This window comes from Pteropus medius, unplaced genomic scaffold, assembly GCF_902729225.1.
Source record: "Pteropus medius unplaced genomic scaffold, Ma_sr-lr_union100, whole genome shotgun sequence".
NCBI lineage: Eukaryota > Metazoa > Chordata > Mammalia > Chiroptera > Pteropodidae > Pteropus > Pteropus medius.
The window spans coordinates 25,578,003-25,597,324 of record NW_024346667.1 but is presented as its reverse complement, the minus strand read 5'-3'; the positions used below and the strand labels follow the sequence as shown (position 1 = coordinate 25,597,324).

General features: G+C 38.0%; 1 protein-coding gene across 14 annotated transcripts in view; it reads left to right on the top strand.

The window, feature by feature from the left end:
• Positions 1 to 13,433, top strand: part of MARCHF1 (membrane associated ring-CH-type finger 1) — a 576,629-nt gene extending 563,196 nt beyond the window's left edge. For 13 of the 14 annotated variants that reach the window (XM_039876297.1, XM_039876290.1, XM_039876301.1 and 10 more), the window contains 2 exons: positions 4,438 to 4,585; positions 11,251 to 13,433. In XM_039876297.1, the coding sequence (XP_039732231.1) occupies positions 4,438 to 4,585; positions 11,251 to 11,549 (447 nt within the window). In that variant the 3' untranslated portion in view covers positions 11,550 to 13,433. Of the gene's footprint in view, positions 1 to 4,437; positions 4,586 to 5,955; positions 6,003 to 11,250 lie in introns of all 14 variants that reach the window. The other variant, XM_039876300.1, reaches the window with a different exon arrangement.
• The last annotated feature ends 5,889 nt before the right edge of the window (positions 13,434 to 19,322 follow it).

Genomic DNA, 19,322 nt, shown 5'->3' with positions numbered 1-19,322 from the left:
TAGAGTTGAGTTTGCTTATATAGGCTACCCTGGCATTAGGGCCAACTTCAGCCCAATGGCCTTGTTTAATTAACACTAACGAGACTCATTGATGCTCCTGGTTGTGGGGAACGTTCTTTAAGAACCACTTTCCAGACCTACGTGAACGAACCCAACTCTAAGCCTGTAAATGAGCCCTCTAGAAACTTTACCGATTTTGTAAGCCCCATTACTTTTGCTGAGTTTATTTGCTCTCCTCTAGCACAATATATCTTACTAAAGCATGCAGGTAAGGTAATGAAGTCTAGACTTGCTGTTCTGGGTACTACTGTCACTCGTGCGCAGTAAAACGCCATCAAATGTGATAAGCAAGGAGGGTCAGAAAATTTTAAACAGTTAAAATGTGGTTTTGCAATTTTGTGTGTTGATGACTGACCAGCTGGCTGGGAGCTCCTGGGTCCAGTTGTTCGTGGGGAAAAAAAAAAAAAATCCTTCTTTCTATTAGCAACAGTTTGGGCTTGGCGCCACCTGGTGGAATTTGTTTTTGTTTACTCTAGCCCAATGTAGATAATTCTGGTTCTTCTGGTTAAGAAAACAGAACAATGTAGTGCACCTGTGTCAAGGAAGAAAAGGCAAGAGATTCAGTAAAGTAGTCTCTATCTCGTGTATTTTGATTTTGTGCAAATAAACTGCCTTTATTCTTCACTGGTACAAAGATTAGAAAAACATTCTTTTTAGGCAGTATTTTCGAATTTATATTTTAGTACAGAATATGAATACAAGTAATTTAAATTAGAAAACCTGAACAATTTCATTTAGCTAAAACAAATGGAAAATTTCACAGAAACAATGTTTGCATCAATTTATACTCCAATGCGGAAGTCTTTTCAGAAATATTCAGTAGCATGTTTCTAAGTGAATAATAGAGTTCTGTTCAATTTTTTCTAATCTAGGGGGTGGAAGGTGGGGTTCAGCATGGGACCAAAGGCCAGGAACAATAAAACAGGTATCAAAGACTCAGCAATTATAAAGCCTACAGGAAGGTCCAAGACCACCTATGTAGGAGGATTTTGTGAAAGTGGTTTTGTCAACCTTAGCTTATCCCCCATTTTGAAGGTGTAAATGAACTTGAAGGGTGACAAGAGGCAGCTGGGGGAGTTAGTAGTGTAAAGAGTTGTCAAAAGCTGGGTGACGTGCTGTGGTACATGGTTTTCCCCTGCCCCTTAGGGAAGGGAGTTGCTGTTTTAGCATTTCCACCAGCTTCACTGAGACCAATTAGAGAGACGTGTCACCTTAGAACTGAAGGATTTAGGGTGAATAGTTATCTCAGGCCTAAATAATCTAAAGAGGAGAGTTGTGGCCCTGCCCCCCCTGTGGGTGGCACAGCGAACATGAGGCTGCTACACTGGCAGAGAGCTGTCAGGGACGGAGTGAAGCCAACAGAGAGTCACCTCAAAAGTGGAGTGTGAGAATTTGCATCTCTCACAGGTACCAGGTGAAGCTGCCGCTGAGCAGGGGGCCACAGTAAAGACCCAAGAGGCTTCTCTCTAGTATCCCCCTCCCAGAAGGGTCACAGTAGTGAACATTATACACATATTATTTTATAAAACTGGGCAGATTAGCACTTTCCTATCACAAAATCTTTAGCAGGCTGGTACTGAATTTCAGCATCCCAAATATTAAACTAAGGCTTTTTTGTTAACAGCTTTGTTAAAATAAAATTTCTATCCTTGCCTTCTCGATGCATTGCTCACTGTGAAGGCTTGCAGAGTTATTCAAACTTTGTATATAAACTTGAAAATACAAGGATATGGATGAATATCATATAAACTATACAGATTTCTGGTGATGCCTTGTGCTGACTACTGCACACAGAACTGTAATCATGCGGAAGGGGGCGCTGTTGTATTACATGTACCTGTGTGTGGGCTAGTGAATTCCTGAATAGTCCCTTAAGGATTTATAAACGAAGGTGGGAAATTTTCATGGTCTTTTTACACTTTATTTATTTTTAAAATTTTGAGATTAGAAAGTGACAACTTCAGAGCTTCTATTGTCTGGAACTAGAAGGAGTCTATTTGATTTGGTCCGTCCCTGTCAGCCTCATTGATACTTTTCTATTTGAGGCTCATTAATTTTGAAGAATGTGTTTCAGCCAGTGTATCAATCGATATGCTCCTTAGATTTAAGAAGACCCCATTTTTAATAGCTTTTCTAAAAAATAGTTTTACAGTGGAGGGTTGATTTGGTATGAAATTTTGTTATTGGAGGTATTTTCATCTACTTAGAACATTTAGGAAATTTGAACATGTAAAGTTGTATTTTCTGCACCATCCTATACTTTTTATTTGGTCATATTGAATATTGAGGTAATTCAAGAAACAGTTATTAAATCACAAAATGGCATTACCAAATGATACTATTCTGTTTTAAATTATACAGATTATTCAAATTGACATTACAATAAATCAATAACAAAACAAAATTTTAAAAAGACATCTTTCACAGATATGATGTGAAATTTTGATTAAAACCAAGATACACATACTAAAATCTTCTCAATTTAATATCAGTTAATTAAAAATAGATTCTAGACAGAAACCCCTGGTCACATTATAAGATTTCTCCATTATTTACTTGGAATAATATATATTATGTAGTGTGATGAAAAAGAAAGTACAAGATGAAATATGAATTGTCACTTGAGTCTAATAGACCTTTATACGGAAAACTATGTGATGACTGGCCAGCAAGAGGAGAGAAACAGATGGTGTTTGCAAATAAAACATGTATGCCTCTAAAATGTTTAAGAAGATTGCTGGAGCATCATGATCAGACTTTAAGGGCTGTGCTCTCTTACACATGAAATCGTAGGATCTTAATCATCATGCTGGAAGGGAAGTTAGGAAGTATCTATTTGATTCTTTCATCAGGAATCGCGTTTGGTAGCGAGTAGCAGAGTCCTGAAAGATAATGGCTGACCCAGACAGGGCTTTATTTTCCTTGCGTGTACATGGGCATCCCGAGGTAAGCTGCTGCTCTTCAGGCCGTGGTCTCTCCAATTCTCAAGACTTTTCCTCAAGATTCCTTGAAGATGATTGTTGGTACTCTTACTGTTATGAATCCCAGGTCGCAAGAAGAGACAATGAAGGAAAGGAAGAAGGGGTAATTCCTGGGTCAGTAGGTCAAAAAGTCTATATCCCACATAGTCACTCATATCTCTTGAGTGGAAAACAGCCAATGTCCACTTCTGCCAAGGAAGATTGGAAAGCAGCTTTTAGCTGGCACAACGAACTCTCATAGAATTAACTAGTCTGTTAATAAAGAAAAAAAAAAGAATAGCATCTTCTTCCCAAACCTCTCTGTCACAGCCTCTGCCACAATTTGCGTCTTAGGCTGAGGCAAGTGGGCCTGGAGAGATTAAACGACTTCACCCATGTCTCAGAGTTGGTGACAGAGCCAGTATTTTATGGAGCCTAATGTGTGCCCACTTGTTTTCAATTGACTTGTGCTTGGAATGATATGTAGGAGTGGGAAAGAAGTGCAAAATAAGTAAAGAATGTAAAGAATCATGGATTATTGAAAGCTTGGCACATCAGTTCACCTCTAATTAGGTCATAGTGATTTGATTTTCCTATAGAAATATACAAAGAAAAATAAAGACAATTCTTAACACAGAAACGAAGTGATACTCTAGGCGTCAAAGCAATAAGATTTCATTTGGGAATCTATTTCTTCAATGTTAATAATGAACACACTCCCTCAATTAAACCTTAATGTATGACTATAAAAACTGTAGCCCTCTTCCTCTCTGACTTGAGAGAGCAGCCTTCTGAAAAACGTGACTAAGGGACAATAGTTGTGATAGTAGCAGCAGCAGCAGCAAATCAAGATTGCACTAAAAGGGGTCTCAGCTGATTTTCTCCCATTGCCCAGATGAATGTGTTTCCTAGAAGAGTTGTGAACCTATGCCAACTTTCTCTCACAGATGTCATCCAGCCATTCAAATACTTGGTTAGAGTGATACATTCAAAAATGCAACACTATATCAGGCTATGTATTAATCCAAAATGAGATTACTTCTGATTGTTTATAACCTGGTACCATAAAGAGTAAAATGCAGAAACCCGAAAGGAAATATTTTCTAAAAATTGTACAATATTAAAACTATCCCATTCATGATAAGGTAACTACAGGCTAGCAAAACAGAAATAACTTGATATAATTCACTTGGAAATAGGAAAATATTTTTGTTTTCACCTTAATATATTTATTTCAGTTATATAGCTACACAGGTTATGATTTCATTTCCTTCTAAACATGAAGACTTATATTTGAATATTATAGTGTCATCTGAAATTTCAAATACTTAATGTTTTTCCTGTGTCTGAGATTTAAATGAGGGGCAAAATGTCCTAGCTAGAAATTCAGTTTTGTGTGATTCATTTATAATTGCAGTGGGAGAAACTACAGATGACCTCTAGTGAAAGAAGGAAGATATTCTGCTCTGTCACATTCCACGTCATCGCAATCACCTGTGTGGTTTGGTCTTTGTATGTATTAATAGATCGGACTGCAGAGGAAATCAGACAAGGCAATGATAATGGTAAGTGCACGTCTCTTTCCTCTTTTTCTCTTTTAGATTCTGTGACGACACCCAGAGTTGGGTGGGGAAGCCACTGCCCCAGTTTAGATCTTCGTGTATGGTGTACTAGCAAAAACCACTACTAGCAATTGAGTCTTCTCCAGTTATGCTATTGATTATTAATCGGATTATATATGGGGTCCCAAGCTGAGACGTGAGATTGTCAAGTCCATGTAAACCTTAGTCGGAAGAAATATATACATGTCATTCACCACTCCAGGCTTTTCAGGAGCTGAATAAGGATCAGATTTTCATTTTATTTACCCAGTCATGCTTCTCTTAAAACATGAATAAGGTGAAAGTCTAGTAAAGAATGTTGTAGCTTATTAATTAATACTATATAATTTGATAGAGTGGATTAACACTATGGTTTGAAATTTTAAATGTGCTGAGTTTGATTGTGAAGGATGGTATTGAGTTTGCCAAGAAAGATGTTTAAAAATCATTAAGGCATATTCTAATATTTCAAATGGATAGGTCATTTGAAATAGATTATCTTCACTCCTGAAGGTACCTAGCTCTGTTTTTAATCATGCTCTAACAGCTTTAGCATATAGCCTAAATCATAGCTGGTAAAGCAGTGAGAAATATTCTTCTAAACCCCCCTCCACGCACCCCTTGAGGGGGACACCCGTGGTGAGTTTGAAAGGAGAGATTGTTCAGATGATAACTGTAAGTTGGTAGTGTTATGAATGTGTCTTTGTGCTTTCCTAAAAAAAAAAATGAAAAAAGGAAAATAATAAGAGGAGGTAAAGAAAAGAAGGAAAAAGTAAAAGAATTTTTAAAAGGAAGGCTTTGTTATTTCTGTATTTGGGGAGATTCTTAAAAGCAGAAGGGGAGTTGCATTCTCACGTTTGCCCTCATGGTGGCAGCAGTGCGCACGGGCATTCTAGAAGCGAAAAGGGACCTGGGCGAAAACAAGGGGCTGTGGGGACTCTCCAGATGCACTGGGATATGGCTTATGTCGTTTAAGTGTGTGTGTTGGGGGTGGGGGATGGGAGGGTGGCAGAGTTACAGATCCCACTGACCTCTTCAGAAAGAGAATGAAAGCACTGTCGCTAGAGAAACAGGTAGGGTGAAATTTTGTTTTTTGGTTCATTTTTAACTAATTTTAATATAACATATCAAACTACATTGTTTACAACTATATTATGCATTATTCCTGAGATGCTGGATTTTAAACATATAACATATCAAACTACATTGTTTACAACTATATTATGCATTATTCCTGAGATGCTGGATTTTAAAATGTCTATTAAATACCTATTAAATAATTTCCTAGAGGGTAGGAGCTTTCAAAATAAAATCCATGTCCCCTATATTTACAGGCACTGGCCCGAGCCACGTAACAGGGTGACAGAAACGTTGCGATAGTGTATGTATGGGAAAACAAAGAGGCCTTCCACCACCATCCCCACCGTACTGTACCCAGACGACCTCACGACTCAAGCATTTTTCTAGCAATCCAGGGCAGAGACTTAATATTCATAGCTGTCTAACTTGGAGTTCAGTGAGAATCATGAATCTGCCTCTCCCAGGGGTCCTCCTGACTCGGTCTTGCTCTATGAGTCTGCAGGGCTCTTTCTGTTCTCCTTTAGCCACATGTGAGGGAAAGATTTAAGGGCACCTCTCCTAGACATAACAAGAAGAAGCAATCTCATGTCTTTCATATGCAGACAGGTCAGAACTTCTCTCACACATCGATTTACTCAATGCTACTTCTGAGACAGGGGAGTGGATATGATCATTTATTCCACAATGAACCTGACGATCTCAACTTCAGCCACCAGCGTCTCTCCAGAACCCGGGAAACCAATGGCCCCATGCTTCGTCCCATTTATCTCACTCTGCCTGATCAATCTCTGGTCCCCCTGGATATCCTTATATCTCCAGTTGTCATTTCTATGCTGATAACCCCTCAAAAGAATTTATCTGCAGCTCATATTGCACTCCAGTCATGCATCTACCTACCTCCTAAATGTCTCCATTGAAAGGTCTTCCAGACACCAAACTCAGTGTGTCCAAACTCATCATCTGCTACCACTTACCCTCTAATACCTGTGGGAAAGGCATTACTAACACTCACTAGCCAATTCCACTTTCATTCATCTCCTTCCTCTCCTTCACTTCTGCCATAAGTCAATCACCAGATCCTATTTATTCTGCCTCACATGCCTCTGGAATCTGCCCATTTCTCTCCTTCCCCACTGCCAACAGCCCTGTGCAAACTGTCACATCTTTTACTTGAAAACTGCAGCAGCTTTTTAACTAGCCTTGCTCTAGTTTTGCCCATTTTCAACCCATGCTCAATAATGTGCCCACAGCAAATTTACAAAATACAAATCTGATCACATCCTTTCCTTAATTAGCCATTACTCTAAAAATATACCCAAACTCTTTAATGGAACCACCTGCCCCACCCCATGACCTAGCTGTGGCCAATTATGCTTAACATCGTCAGCTCCCCAGATCTACTTCCAGACCCTTGCTCAGCTTTTCTCTTTACACGAAACATTTCCTCCCAGCTTCTCATGTCCACCTCCGTACTCACTTAAACACTCACACACTGCCACACCGCTCCCTACACCCCCAGACTTTGCAGTTCACCTTAAGCTTCACTCCCTCTGGGAAACCTAGCTCAGCTCCGTGAGCTAGAATAATTGTTATGACCACAGTGGTTCTCCAAATGCTGTCCCTGGACCAACAGCGTCACCATCACCTGGGCACTCGTTGGAGAAATGCAGATTCTGGGCCTCTCTTTGCCCCAGATCTATTAATTAGAAATTCTGAGGGTGAAGCCCAGCAAGTTATGCTTTAGAAGCCCACAGGTGATTCCAAGGCCCTCGAAATGTGGAGAGCCACGTGTTTCCGCAGCATTGTGCCCTTACGCCACCTCGATTGTGGATTCCCATTACCTGTGGAGTTTCCATACCACTGCAAAGCTTGAGCTTTATCCTCAGAGGTTTCAGTATCCCCAACACGTGATCCTGTTGCATAGTCATGCTGAGAAGCTCTGCCCCACTGGGACACATAATTGTAATTGCTCATTTAATTGTCTGTCTTCCCTCGCCACTAACTCCTGAGCTCCGAGCAGGCCCGGCCGTGTCGGTCTTGCTCACCGGCGCATCTCTGGTGCTGAGCACAGCCCTGGTGTCTGGGTCCTGGAAAGTAGCCCAGTCAGTGTTGTAAAAGGGATGAAGTGTAAATACCTTGTACTCAAGCTTGTCCACCATTTATCTTTTAAATACTTTCTTCAAAAATTGTTTTATTTCTTGGTAGAAGCAGGATTTCAGACCACAGTCTCCCAGTGGACTGTCACTCGGGTCTCTTAGATTTCCCAGTAGAAAAAGCTTGGATGATAAGTAAAGGTCAGCACGCACACACACAGAGTCAAGGGGCAGCTGGTATATACTTTTAAAAATTATTTTCAGTTTCTTAAAAGCAAGTAAAAAATAAGTAACTATTATTTTTAATGTTCAGAGCTTTTGAATTAGGAAGCAAGATATTCATCGAGAAGCAGATCCGCTTGCTGGTGGGACAGCAAGCGTGTAATTTCAAAAGGAAACCATAGTGACTTTTGTAAAGGGCGTCATCCCTGCTAATGTTCAAATTGTATTTAAAACCTGACTTCCCAAAGTATACGTTATGGGTAGTGTGGCCATTTGTATACGTTATTATTTTCATCTTCCTTTGGCATTTGACTGTGAGCGCTGATCTTGAATTTACTTTCAAAGTTTTTTTTTAACTGCATAATTTAAAAGTCAAAATATTTTAAATCCATCTTGAAAACCTTCAAAAATATTTGAAGAGGAACAAATTGTCCTTCTTCAAGCAGAATTGAGGTTGAATATAAAACAGCAAAATCTTCTGAACTGTAATAACAATCCTGGAAGGAAAAAAGAAATCCTTCATGTTTTTAAATGGTTGTTCTTTTAAATTAAATATGCATGATGCCCCTGCTAGCACTCTCACCTCGCTCTCTTTCTGTAACCCGTGATTAAAAAAAAAAAAATTTTTTTAAATACACAGTACTTGAAATTTTATCATCCTGAATTACCCATGTTACCAATTCTACTCTGGGGGAACAATTGCTCTTCCTGCCTTATCTTTACCTATTCTAGAATGCTCCAGTATACTACTTGTGTGTTGAAAACAAAACATAAAACTACAGACTAAGAAAACAACAACAATTTTATACTACCTGTTAAAAAGATTGTAGCTGCAGATGTTGCTCTAGGATTATTGAAGTGTTCACACCTCAAGGGACTAGCATAACGGATTGATTTGTTTCTTTCATGCCTGACTCACTTGTAAGACTCTCAGTATCTCCAGGGCAAGGGCCGAGCTTCATTACTCATAGAGCACTTGGTATGAGTTAAGGCTCCAAAATGGTTGCTGGCCGTGGCCAAGTCCAGCACATAATTGTGGCTGCAAAGCTCGTTGGTTAACATCTGCTTAAAGGATATGTTAAAAATCACTTGCCTGCAATCTATATAATATTTTCCTCTTCTGCATCATTGTTTAAACCCTTTTTAAAAGTAACTACATGGGCCATTATTGTTAAACACGGACTTAGGCTAGCTGTCAGAAGGCCAGGGTTCTAGTTCTGCCTTGGTCACTGGCTAGTTATCTTGAATAAAATAATTCATCACTCTGAAGCTCAGTTTTTTCATTTGTAAAACTAAGTTGTCCTGAATGTCCTCCAAAGTTTGTGTTTATGCTTCATTTTTCAAAGACACCATGAACTTGACCTCGCATCGGATAAAACAGTATTTACGTAATACCGCACATTTATCATAAGATGTTTTACTCACGGTGAATATTACCATTTATAAAAGTTAAGGAAAAGGTAATAAGTATGTGAGCTTTTAAAAATAACTTATCCAACTGTAGAGAAGCAACCAAGACAACAGGAGAAAACCACCTCCCAGTCCTACCACTGACACAGACCCTTACACGAACAGGATTTGTAACCGTATAACCTATGCACCCAGCCGGAAATATCCCAAATTACCAATGAGGTGCTTTTGATAGCTATACATGGTCCCTGCTGCTGTTAAAGGAGGCAGGTTCTCTTCCATTGGGGATTTAGAAAGGCTTTTTAGACATACTCCAGGTGCCTCCCATCACGTGATCCGCTACCTAACATATGCAGAATACTCGGGGAATTCGAATTTAAAAGCCGGAAGAGACCTTAAAGATCACTGTTTTAAAGGCGAAGAAATAAGTAATTTGCCTCCTCTGCAGCTATCTACACTCACCAGCCTGGGAGCTTGTACTTTACCCAGTTTGACTAAAGAGAAAACAAAGAAGCCAGATGTCACAGGAGACTCAGAATGTGTGCCTCAAGCGGAGAGGGACAGGGACCCTATTCTATTACCCAGGAAATATATTTTCGGAGAAACAATATTGCTGGAAAGTAAATGAGTCCAAAAGGGGCCAGTAGATACATCCCAGCTTACAAGCCACTGCCATCATGGTCTTAAAGTTTGGCATAAATGTTTCCTAGAAAATTCAGTACACAGTAGCCACTTAAGCATTTCAGGACCTTTTAGTTCATTTTTGCTGACATTTCTGAGCTTTTCCTCGCGAAAAGAATTACAATTGCAAGGGATGCCCAGGGGAGTGGGTGAGGCAGTGTAGTGCTGAGGCCTGGTGAGCAGCTAACCCGACTGTCCCCTCATCCAGATTCCTGAGGTATCCATTGCCTGGAGTCCAGGTGTGACCTCCAAAGGCCGAAGCCCAAAGAAGTTAGAAAGGTCTTCATTGTAGGCTCGAGAGTGTTGCTATTAATCTGCATCTCAATCAGCCGAAGATGTGTAGCTTTTAAATCTCTCAGGTGGCAACAATAAAAATTGACATTTTTATAGCCCTTTCTGTGTCCAGAGCTATTAATTCATTTAATCCATACGAACCACCTGTGAGGTAAATACTACTATCACCTCCATTTTTAAAGGATGCTCTCTTGCTATATAACAACCATCACATTAATCATCTTCATATCAATTACATGTTTAAATGATACTATTTTGGCTATATTGGGGAAAAAATTAAGTGATGGTTCTTAGTAACAAAATATAAAATTTACGAAACAAATGACTAAAATCCTAAATCACATGCATGTCTGTACTCAGAAATATGCTCCTCTGGTAAGATGTGTTAGCTTCTTTCTCATTTTTAAAAATTATTTTTAAAGGGAATGAGCGTGGTGCGGAGACCTGTATATACAATCCTATATATTTATCTATTAGTCTGCCTTCTTAAAAGGATTTAAATTCTGATTCTTTCACTTAGTATGTTCATTATCCTTCCTTAATGATTTAGCTACAAGGAATAAATGTCTAAGTCTCAAAAGTCAAATGTAGTATTTGATAATCATAGAGGGTACTTGATACTAGAAGGAGAAATAAGAGAAGTCATTACAGTGGTAGGTAAGAGAATTTTTTCATATAGAGTTTTAAAAGTACCTTTAGAATATTTGAAAGCAATTAAGCAATTCAGGTTATAATTCTTATCCACAAAATTTAGCAGGCAGGCGTGGCCTTTTGAAGGAGCCATAGAAAAAAAATACCAAATCCACTGATGACAACTTGTGATAGCATTCTCTCTTTTTTATTTCTAAGGCATCCTTGAATGGCCATTTTGGACAAAACTGGTTGTGGTGGCCATCGGCTTCACAGGAGGTCTCGTCTTCATGTATGTACAGTGTAAAGCCTACGTTCAGCTGTGGCGCAGGTTGAAAGCCTACAACCGTGTGATCTTCGTGCAGAATTGCCCAGACACTGCCAAAAAGCAGGAGAAGAACTTCTCGTGTAACATAAACACGGACATCAAGGATGCTGTGGTAGTGCCTGTATTACAAACAGGTCCAAATTCACTGCCATCTGCAGAAGGCAGCCCCCCTGAAGGTATACCGGTGTGATGGAGACAGGTGGGAAGTTCTTCACTGAAGAATCTTTTCAGCCCTCAGCCACTACAAATGTCAGAAGTGATCCCGAATTAATCACTTTCTTTATCTTCTCCCCTTCCTCCTTACGGACTCATTTTCCCTTACTTTACTCAAAAAGGAGAGGAGGAAAGGACATCACATGACCAGGATCCCATGAAGCAGAGTCTAAAATGTGAGATGGAGATGTGAAAAGCTTGCTAAAGAGTAATTTCTAAAACAATTAAAAACCCCTGGAGTAAGGAATACTTTTAGGCGATGTTCACCATCAGACTACAATGGACACAGGAGTCTTCACGGTAGCAGGGAAAGTTTAAGAATACAGACTTGAATTGCAATGTGTATTTCTTCTAGGGCCTCATCATGTTAACTATCTCATCTGGAAATAACAAATACATTTGTTTTTAAGCTTGAAATTGTCCGCATTAGCCCTAAGGCACATCAGAAGCACACTTGGAGGATGCATCTTTTGATAGTCACTTTGACAGATAACAGATTTTTATGGCTATGGTGGAGTCCAGTTGTTTTGACAGATGCATGTTTTAAAAACAGATGCAGTACACACTTGAAGCTATTAATATTTGGAATTATGTTTAAATCATGAAAAAAATATTTTCAGAGATTTTTTTGAGGTTAATTAGCTCTGTTAAATACACGCAGAAGTTGTAATCAATTATCAGGTCCCATATTTTATCTAGACCCTCTAAAACAGTGTTGTCTAACAGAAATATAACGTGAGCTAAAATTCAGGCCACATATGTAAATTTTAAATTTCTAGTAGCCCCATTAGAAAAAAGTAAAAATAAACAGGTGAAATTAACTTTGATATATTTTATTTAACACAATATATCCAAGTTATTTCAATATGTCATCAATATTAAAAATTGAGATATTTTATATTTTTTTATGACTAAGTCTTCAAAAGCCACTATGTGTTTTATCCTTACAGCATATCTCAATTTGAATTAACTATATTGAGTGACACAGCCCTAAAATTAGAGACAGAGCCTCTGCTTCATTTAACAGTTGAATATTTCAAAACAGTAGCTTAATTCATTCTTTTATTCAAAGTCCCACAAATGTTATAATTTTACGAAGCACTAAATTAGTCAAAGTAAATATCCTGGTTTAAGAGTTAGATGAAGTTACTATTTCACTAAAGGGTGAAAAAACAAACATATATAAAGGTAAAACAATCTGCTTGTGGCAAAGTCTCGACATTTAACTTGTTTGCTACAACGAAGCACTTAGGAAAAATAAAAAATATTTTTGTTATTAAGTCGAATGTGTAAGGCTTCTTTAAAAAATCTATACGAGGTGTCAACTTGACAGATGAGTAGTTAAGCATTTAGACTCTATTTTTAAAAGCTGACAGTATTTCCCTTGCTCAGCTGGGAAGCAAACATATTCCACAGGTTCTGTGATTAGTAATAAATTGAGTTGTTTAGATTTGACAGTTTGGTTGATTATTGTGTCCTTTGCATATTCATGTAAAACTGAAGCGTGAATGATATTGCAGTGAGCTATATTAATGATTATAGATATAGTGGCCTGTCAAAGAAAGATGTCTTACATTAAAAAAAAAAAAAGGTGTTTTATTTTTGTTAGCTGTCATATTTATTATTGTGAAAAGGCAACCATGATGGCCATAAGAACCAAAGCATGGGTATTGCATTGCACAAGTCTGGGTATCACACCGATGCACTTTGTAATTATCCATGTGCTTGTTCTTCACAGATTATCGTAGGAAAAGGGAAAAAGAAATAGCCTTTTAATGAGAAAGATGATATGAATGTTAGTAGTGGATGACACTGAGTCCAAATAATCCCGAATCCTCGAAATAAAGGGAAATAATGTCAATTCTGTGTGTGTGTGTGGCATGTGTGTGTGTTCAAGTATGTACATGAGGAAAATGTTAAGGTTTCCCATCAGTCAGGAAACAAAAGGTTTAAAACTCATCTTTCTTAAAACTTATTGTAGGGACAATAAAGGCACAGGGAAAACGTTTTTTCTAAAGGTAACTAACTGGACCAAAATTTCTGTCCAAATAAGGACGTAAGTGGTAAAATAAAAAATATAAACCTTAAACAAACTGAAATGGCATCTCACCCAAGGGATTTACCCTTGATTCAATTTATCTGTTAATTTTCCTAGGCTTTTTACTAATCCATTTTTCCCATGGTTTAGCAATGGCAACATGGTGTTTACAAATATTCCTGGGGGGAAATAATCTAGTCACCAGTAAAAAAAAGAAATGTTGATTTCCCTTTTGTTTGCTCTGGAAGGAAAAGGACTATTTACCTTAATTACTACCAAAAATACTGTTTAAATTCTGTACAAACCTAAGCAAGATAAGTGTATAGCTCATTTCACAGTGGGAGACGATTGGCTAAAACAGGCCTCATTTATTAGGACTAAGAAAACACTAAGAAAACATTTCTAAAGTGAAAAGTAAAGGTAAGCATTACAGTATTATCAATAAAAGAAGACATGGTGTTTTAAAACCATTCTCAAAGTTAACTTGTATAGGCTTTGACTTTCTTGAATGAGAAAATATAGCTCCCTAGCAGTATAAAAGTCAACATTTTATTCTGCTATTCTTCTGACCTTTTTAAACCCTGAACTCGCGAATGTAAATCTTTTAAAAAGTTGTCCTGCAATGGCTCCTTATGGTTTAATTTAAATTATTACATGCACTTAAAACCTAAGGTTATTTTCTTCTTATAGTCTATGTGGCAATAGTACATTTGCCCTTTCAGTTAAAGGATTTGGCTTTGTGACAATGCTTTTGTGGACTGGATATACCTTTCAAAAAGAAAGAATGACTTTTTTGAAGCATGTTTACCTTCTCACTTAGGAAGTAAAATGGATTGAAACAAAGGACTGAAATTGAAGAATGAACTTACTTTGAAAGTGAGTTACTTTGAAAATGAAAAAACTTTGGCTTTTTATAATCACGATTCTTGAGTTTTATAATCACGATTCTTGAGTTTTATCAGTACCATAAACCACAACACTTATGCTGTTCATTTTTTAAAGAACTGTCACTTTTATTGTATAGAATTAAAGATTAAATTGTAAAAGAATGAAACTCAAAGGTTTTTTTTTTTAAGTGAAGCCCCAAAAGCAATGAAGCTTAAGTATAAACACAAACAAAACAAAAATGAAAAAAAAATCAAAACAAAAATGATCCCATCAACCTACGATACAGCAATGGAGAAACTAAAGGAAGATAGGTATGTATGGAAGAAGTCTTTCAAAATGCCCCAGAATTAAAAGTCTCACTGAGCTGCTGTTACATGTGATTCTTGTCCCAGTGAGATGGCCTCATGGTTACATTTATCTTGTTTTGCGACACACCCCTAAAACAGCTACTCTTTGGAAAATTAGCTCCTTATTAGGGCAATGACATCACAGATATCATATCCGTTGTGGGGGAGAGGTGAGGAAGATCATTCCATCTGCTTGACATAGTTTGCCTTGCCTGGCCAATGAATATCGTGGAACAAAGTACTCTTAAAACTTATCATTATTGTAGTTGTTATATAATAATTGTGTAGGACTTAACACTTTAATTAAGAAAGCTGAAAACCTTTTTCCTTTCCTTAAGTCAGCCCAAAGGTGCTATTTTACATATCAATACAGTTGAAAGGATGTACTGTTAATTTGGGCTGCAGTGTTTTGTCCACATCTGAAGAAAGCCCATTTTGAAATTGGATACTGCATTAAAACAAACAAGGATAAATTTTAACTGTGCAATTTTTGAGGTTGAGCATTTGTACTTTTTTGGTTTTACCCAATTCTCTTGCATTAACAATTTACTGTTTTGTGAATAATGTGTACTAAGACAAATTAAGGAAAAGAAAATAATTATCTGTGAAAGACTTTGTATATTAAACAAGTGACTCATACCTTTGTTGTGGTTTCTATACTTTTTGCTTAATTTACCGGGACTTCTCCAGATTTGTATCTGTAACATTCAAATGAGCTTGAGTTCATATCTGACAGTGGTCTGGGTTTTTAAGCAGGGTCTGAACATATCTTTAATTATTTTAAAGCCAGCAATAACAAGAGAAAACAATGGAAATAATCTATACAGATTTTCAAACCCTGTTTAAAAAAAAAAGACTTTAAGAAAAACAATATAATATAGAGAAAGGATTTTCTCATGAATAAAGCTTGGATATACAAAAGAATGTAACAGCATTTTTCTACTCAGATAATAAGAGTAGATTCAGATAATTTCATAGATTATAAATACTAAGAGAAAGACTTTGGAATGTATTTCTAATCTAAGAGATTGGATGATTAGTGAGAAAAATGTTCCTTTCCAAAGTCCCAACAACTTCTGGGTCAAAATTCAGGGTGAAGGGACCGCCTGGCCCCGGGTGCCTACAAGCCTTTCAACTAGACTGCTAATCTTATGAGCCCATTCTTCTTCCCAAATTGGATATTTGAACTTAACAGTCTTCTCCATCTCCCAAATGACAACAAACACGCCTGGATCACAAACCATTTTCACTGCATGTTCAGCTAATGATCCCAAAGCTGAGAACTGTGAGACTCCACAGGCAACAAGGGTGTGGGGAGAGATACTGTAACTCAGGGCGATGGCAACACAGGCAGAGGGAACCGCAAGTGCCAAGTCCAGAATGGGAAATGTCGAGCAAGATCCAGCCAGTAAAGAAACCACGAGCCCTTGTGAGGGTCAGATAGTCGATTGCTTATACAGCAAAAGAAAGATGAACAAAAGTGCCCGCTCTCCATGAGTCTTGCCCCAAGAAAGACACAAAAAGAAAAACAGCCAGATGACATGATAATGCACCATAAGGGCTGGGGCATCCTATTGCAGCTAAACAATTTTATAGCCTGCAGCTAAACCTTGAAGAGATGTAAGGTGGAAAACTCATCCTCCATCAGAAACCAGAAGGCAATGACAAACTGCCACAGGTCCTCCCTGGAGGACTGGAAGGCGAATGTGAAGTGGCCTATGGTAGTTCCTCACATATGTCCCATATCCTCATGCTTCAGGAAGATCACAAAGCATTCTTCAAAGGCCGAGGGCAGCTGCTACCAAGCCTGGACTAAGTGGATACACACACAAGGTGATCAGGGTGCTAGCACAGAACTGTTCCACTATAGGAAACACCTTACCCATTTTAGGAATGGACAGAGGCCAGTGTGCCTAATGTATCATAAGCCACGGGCTAGCGGAAACAAGCTGAGGTTGGAGAAGGAGTCAGGAATCAAGTTATTTCAGGCCTGCGTGACTGGGGTACGGAACATGAATTTCATTCATAATATGATAGATGTCACTGTCGTATTCATCAACTGTAACAAATGTTCCACTCTGGTGGGGGATGTTGATAATGGGGGAGGCTGTGCATGTGTGGGGGCAGAGGGTATATAAGAAATTGTTTTACTTACCTCTCAATTTTGATGCAAACCTAAAACTGCTCTTAAAAAGATAATATCTTTAAAAAAAAAAAAGTGGTTAGAAACAAAATTATACCCCATCAAATAAACAAAAATAATATTTAAAAATGTGGAATGACACTGTAACAATATTGACCAAAGGAATAGCATATTTTAGTGTACATTTTTTAAAATACATGAACAACTCTGGAGAATAAATTAAGTGAAGGAAGAATGGCGGCATGAAGGCCAGTTAGGAAGCTATTTACTGGACACGGTACAGCCAAGACGTGGTAGGTTAGGTAAGGGTGAAAGGTGGAGATGGCCTGACATGGACTGATTTGACTTTCTGTTTTGGAAATAGAACCAGAAATACCCGCTAATTAAATTAGACTAGGGGAGGGCCTTAAAGAGACACAGGGAAGAATCAGGGATGACTTATAGGCAGTTTTCTGGCTTGAGACATTAGCGGGAGAATCAACGTTCCGGAGAAGACAGTGGGAAGTGGGATCTAGGCTATAAGTAGGAGTTTTTACCATTAAAAGGAGAAAAGCTACTACATCTATTAAATCAAAAGAAAATGAGTCTCTATTTTCTCGATGATGCATAAAAAGGTAACAGCTGAAAGTTGAGGCTAGTATTAAAGTCGAGCAAGAAAGTATAAAGTAGCAAAAAAAAAATCTCAAATTTGGAAAAATGAATGTATTAAGGAAACAAATTGCTAAGCAGTCTTGAGAATCCACTTGAAATTTGCAAACATGAATTGGAAAACGGTCTGTCTGATTGCACCAGAAACGGGTATGAAGGAGACAGATAACTGAGCCTAACTTGGTTTGGGTTTTGAAAGAGAAATACTATGAAGTCGGGGGCAGAGGAATTGAGGGCATATGCAAGGAAGCAACTGTGAACTCTGAATCTAAGCTGAACAAGAAAGAATCTGAAGACAAGAGATGGGTGATGTATAATGAGAGAATGAGATAAAAGTGTAGAACTTCAGCAATAGAAAAGGATAAAACAGTAAATGGAGAATGAAAGGCTCAAAGTCAAGTTTAGAGAAGTTTCAGGTGTATATAAGGATCTGGGCAGGTATGACCACTGAGAAGCCTCTTATGAGACAGAGAAAAAGACTGATAAACCTAAAAGTTACAGTGTTAGATCTGCTATCCACGAGGCTAGTAGGATCACTAAAATGATTGAAATAGAAGAGAAATAAGCCAAAAGCTAAAGTCTTCAATGAATGGGCAGAAGGTTCTTCTGGGAGGGAAGATAATAAGGAAAGGGAGACAATAAGAGAACTTCAAAGAACAAAGGAAGAAATTATTTGGAAGTGAGAGTACAGCAAAAAAGACACCTATCCCATCTCTTGCCCCTGAAACACAAGGGATATATTAGTAGAAAAAGCTTCTATTTGAGGCTAAAAAGTCCTAAGGAGAAACTTATGTTGGTAAGGCAAGGAAGTGACTAGGATATCAGGGGAAAAGACCACAGATGTCAGTTAGGTGTTCTGAGCTTAGAAATGTATCATTAGCCTATGACCATGGAAGTCTAACTCACTGATTTAGACCAGCAGTTTGCAAACTATGGCAAGCAGGCCAAATCCAGCCTGCAGTCTATTTGTGGATAGCAAGAAACTAAGAATGATTTTTACATTTTTAAAGGGTGGTAAAACATACACACGCATGCACATACACACGATTATGCAACAGAAACTGCATTTGGCCTGAAACACCTAAAACATTTACTGTCTGGTTCTTACAAGAAAAAAGTTTGCCAGCCCCTAGTTGATTCAGAAGTGCCTACAAAGTGAGTTACTTTAACCCTGTTCCATGGCCATGGACTGCAGAAGCTATCTCACAAAGATACACTACTGACTGAAAAGGGGTCTAAATAAGAGATCACAAATTACAACTCCAGAAAGAACATGTTCTATAAACAATGATTGAGGATATCATTTAAAAGCCGTACTCTAAAGACAAATCATCTCTTAAGTGGCTTTGGTCCAGCCGGGAGTGACATAATAAATATGGTCCTAAATAGTAAATTCATCCATTCAACAAATTTTTATCTGTTCCAGTTCTAAGCATTGTGGCTTGTTATATTTTTTTGCTTTGAGAGCGTAGAGAAAACTGGGAACAAATGTTTGAGGGGGAGGATGATATGCCATTTTCACAAGTCATTCATCTAACATTATGGCTTTTTAAATATTAGACAAAAGAATAGTTATTACTCTCTTTACTGTAATTTAAGACTCAGTTTTTATAACAATTTTGAGACTATATAAGGACCAAAAAAACATAAGTCTTCCAATGACTGAAGAAATAGAACTTCTTACAT